General features: G+C 48.1%; 1 protein-coding gene across 2 annotated transcripts in view; it reads right to left on the bottom strand.

The window, feature by feature from the left end:
* RGS6 (regulator of G protein signaling 6) overlaps positions 1-3,727 on the bottom strand; it is a 582,828-nt gene that overhangs the window by 42,879 nt on the left and 536,222 nt on the right. For both annotated transcript variants that reach the window (XM_003801053.3, XM_012812220.2), the window contains exon 15: positions 1,545-1,731. In XM_003801053.3, the coding sequence (XP_003801101.1) occupies positions 1,545-1,731 (187 nt within the window). The remainder of the gene's footprint in view (positions 1-1,544; positions 1,732-3,727) is intronic.

The following is a 3,727-nucleotide window of genomic DNA, read 5'->3' as shown; positions in this document are numbered from 1 at the left end:
GATACAACATCTTAGATTAGTTTTAAAATAACCCAGTGGCAGGTGAAAAAGTGGGCCGGAGCGCAGTTACCATGAGATCAGTTATGTATCAATGGGTGCTGAGACTGGATGAGGTCTCAGCCAACCAACAAAGGTTGGTGGTTTTGCTATTTTTCCTTTTTCATATGTTTAGAAGTTTCCAGAACACAGGATAATAATAAATCGTTCTTGATGTCATGCTCAGAGCGATGACACTGCGTTTCATGCCTTGTGGTTTTGCCCTCCTGTTCCACAACTAATGGAGAGTTGAGCCTGGTGCTTCCAATCATCCATGCAGGGAACCCTGTGAACTTCCTCTGGGGGGGGTTCACCCTCTCACTGGGCCATGTCGCTATGGTGCTTGGGAGCACAGACACGTAGCAAAATACCTCAGAGGAATGGAGTGCTCATGACTCAAGCATTTTGCTTTGAAGCTGCAAAGGCTGTGAGAGAATCATGATTTCATGAGGCACAGACAATGAACACCAGAGAACCAAATCTGCTGGCGTGGAAAGTCAACGGAGTTCTTCAAAAGATGCTTATGGTGTTTCCATCCTGATATTCTAAGCCAATGACAAAGCAAATCAGCGAGACAAGGGACACCACACCAGTTGTGACATTGTTTGCATGGGTGCCGTTACCCTAGTTTCCTAAAGTAGACAATGAAGTCCGTAGGAGGGCAAATTACCGAGATTCTCCACTGGGGACCCCACAGGTGAGAGCAATGAGGCGTGAGGTTTAGGAGATAAGAGCAAAGTCTTAAGCCCTGTCGCTGGGATGGTGGGAGGAAGGAAAAATTAGGGGGAAATAGGAAACCAATCCAATGTTTATCTTTAGAAATGCGTCTCCCAGCCCTCAAGATTCAGCCTCCTGTTGGGGGTAGTTCTGTTTCTTGCACCAGCCTCATCAGCAGGTGTGACCGTCCTAATTATGTCATACAGGGTGGGCTTGCTTTAACTCTAGAGTTCTCCGCTGGGGGGGCATGTCTCATGCTGTTGAAATCACCTGTTTGCTCGTCTGTCTCCCAACATCAGGCTGTAACCTCATTGAGGGTAGGGGCTGTAGTCTATTCTTAGGGGTGTCTCGTCACATCGCACAGAGCAGATGTATAGTATAGATGTGTTCAAAAAACATTAGCTGCATAGCTGGAATCCCTGTGGAAGCAGCGCAGGTTTGCCTCGTGGGCTGCGCCAACTCACTGTACCTCCTTTCCCAATGCTGCGTTAGGGTTTCCAGATTTGACTGCTAACTTGCTGCAAGACTTCAGATTTTAAAAAACACGTTGATATTTTTCTGAAGAAAGTAAAGCGTACAACTGAAAATTTCAGCTTCTGTGCAATAAAACAACTAATCTGGGAAAACGATTCTGAAATGTTGTCGTGCACCTGTCTGGAATGGTTTCTGTTGTTGGACTTACAAATAATAGAACCTGAAATTCCAACCACCCACGATGGCTGGGACTCGGGTTAGTGGGCCAGGTGGTGAAGTAGACAAATGAATATAACCATTCAAGTAGATAAGCAAACCTGGGCATCTTCAAATGTGTATCTCCCTCCATCTTTGACATTTTGACTGGTGATCTCATAGCTATGAGAATCCAGGTTGATTGCACTTGGGGCCCCTGGAGCCAGAAACTCTTGCCAGATCTCTTCCACCCTCTTGGCTACATCCTGTAGGGGTTGTTTCTTGAGATCTTGGACAGCCAGCCAGAACCTGAAGTGGAAGCAGAAACAAAGTGAGTTCCAGGGGCGTCAGGATCTGGACCCTGTTGGAGATGGTCCCAGAACTGATGTCCCATGAAACTTCTAATGTTGCATCCCCCAGCCTGCCCTGATGCCACTGCCGGTCACAAAGACCATGGGGACTGCTGAAAACCCAAAGGGTGTTCCACTATTGTGGAGAACAGATGTGTGTACTAAAAGATCATATTTTATGCTTCTGGTTACCAAAAAGATTTCTCTTCTTCCACGTCCAAGTTTCTCACCCCCAGCACCACTGCCATTTCAGGCTGGATAATTCTTTATTGTGGGGACTGTTTTGAGCACTGAAGGATATTTAGCAGCAACCTTGGCCTCTACTAACTAGATCACAAGAGCACCCCCCTTTCTAATACCTAAATTTGTATGCTTGCAGACATTACCAAATGTCCCAGGGGGCTGAAGTCACCCGGGTTGAGAACCACTGCTCTACATAGGTGCCACAGCACAGATGTGAGTCCCTTTGTCAAATCTGGTTGGGGCATCAAAATGAAGGAAAGATCGCAGAAGTAGGCAGAGTCCCCAGCTCATAAAGAATACGTGAGCTGGAATGAACCAGCTACTCGTGTCAAAGATGGAGAAACTGAGCCGATTCACATCAGTGTTCAGCCTTGTGCTTGGCAAACAGTAGGTGCTCCACAGTGGTTTCCAGATCGAAGATGGGCTCATCTGGAACGATGCTGAAGAGGCATACGTGGGGCACTGCTCTGCCAAAAGATTCTTCTTCTGGGAGTGCCAGGAGGAAAAAAATCTCCCACTCACTTCTATTTCTGCTTCTCTGCCATCCCCCAGCGTGGGGCCACCACTGGGAGGCCGTGTGGGAGCTCTTTTCTGCTGACGGCAGCGGCAAGCAGAGCCAAAGCCTGGACAGAGGCTCCCAGGTCCCCAGGCAGCCTTTCAGCAGGACCCAGGTCTGGGTGGCCTGCCCTTTGCCCTGTGGCTGGGACAGGCTGGCTTCCCACATGAGATAAGAGGACAAGGTCCCAGGTGGTGTCTGCAGCCACAGGAATCACAAGTAGACTAGTCAAGGAAAGGAGAAGGATGAGAAAAGATAATCCACGACATGGTGGAAAGTGCATTCAGTCTGTCATCGAATTTCACCCAAAGTAAGATGTATTTTTTTTTTTTTTTAAAGGTTAACCATGTTTTTCTGTTGCTGTTCAGAGAAATGTCTTTGGAGCCCAGTGCACAGCCCAAAGGCGCCACTAAGTGGTAGTTTGAGGGAATGCAGCTCATTTCTGCAAGGGAGAAGGTGTAGGTGGGCGCGTGCAGTGTGTGGTGTGTGTGTGTGTAGTGTGTGTTGTCTGTGGTGTGAGAGTGAGTGTGTGTGGTGTGTGTATGAGGTGTGTATGTGGTATGTGTGTGGTGTGTGTGTGTGGTATGGATGTGTGTGATATCTGTGGTGTGTGTGTGCAGTGTGGGTGAGTGTGCTGTCTGTGGTGTGTGTATGAGGTGTGTATGTGGTGTGTGAGTGTGGTGTGAGTGTGTGGTATCTGTGGTGTGTGGTTTGTGTGGTATGTATGTGTGTGTGTATGATATCTGTGGTATGTGTGGTGTCTATGGTGTCTGGGGTGTGTATGTGTATTATATCTGTGGTGCGTGTGGTGTTTGTGGTATCTGTGGTGTCTGTGGTGTGTGTGTATGGTGTGTCTGTGGTGTGCATGATGTGAGTGGTATGTGTGTGGTGTGTCTGTGGTGTGTCTGTGGTGTGTGTGGTGTGAGTGGTGTGTGCATGGTGTGAGTGGTGTGTGCATGGTGTGTGTGTGGTGTGTATGTGTGTGGTGTGTGGTGTGTGTGGTATGTGTGTGGATATGTGGTGTGTGTGGTGTGTATGTGTGGTGTGTATGGTGTGTATGTGTGGTGTGCGTGGTGTGTATGCGTGGTGTGTGTATGGTATGTGTGGTGTGTGTGGTGTGTATGTGTGGTGTGTGTGGTGTGTATGTGTGGTGTGT

This window comes from Otolemur garnettii, unplaced genomic scaffold (assembly GCF_000181295.1).
Source record: "Otolemur garnettii isolate 467f Iridium unplaced genomic scaffold, OtoGar3 scaffold00196, whole genome shotgun sequence".
Taxonomy (NCBI): domain Eukaryota; kingdom Metazoa; phylum Chordata; class Mammalia; order Primates; family Galagidae; genus Otolemur; species Otolemur garnettii.
The sequence above is the reverse complement of the archived record's forward strand: the minus strand, read 5'-3'. Positions and strand labels throughout refer to the sequence as shown.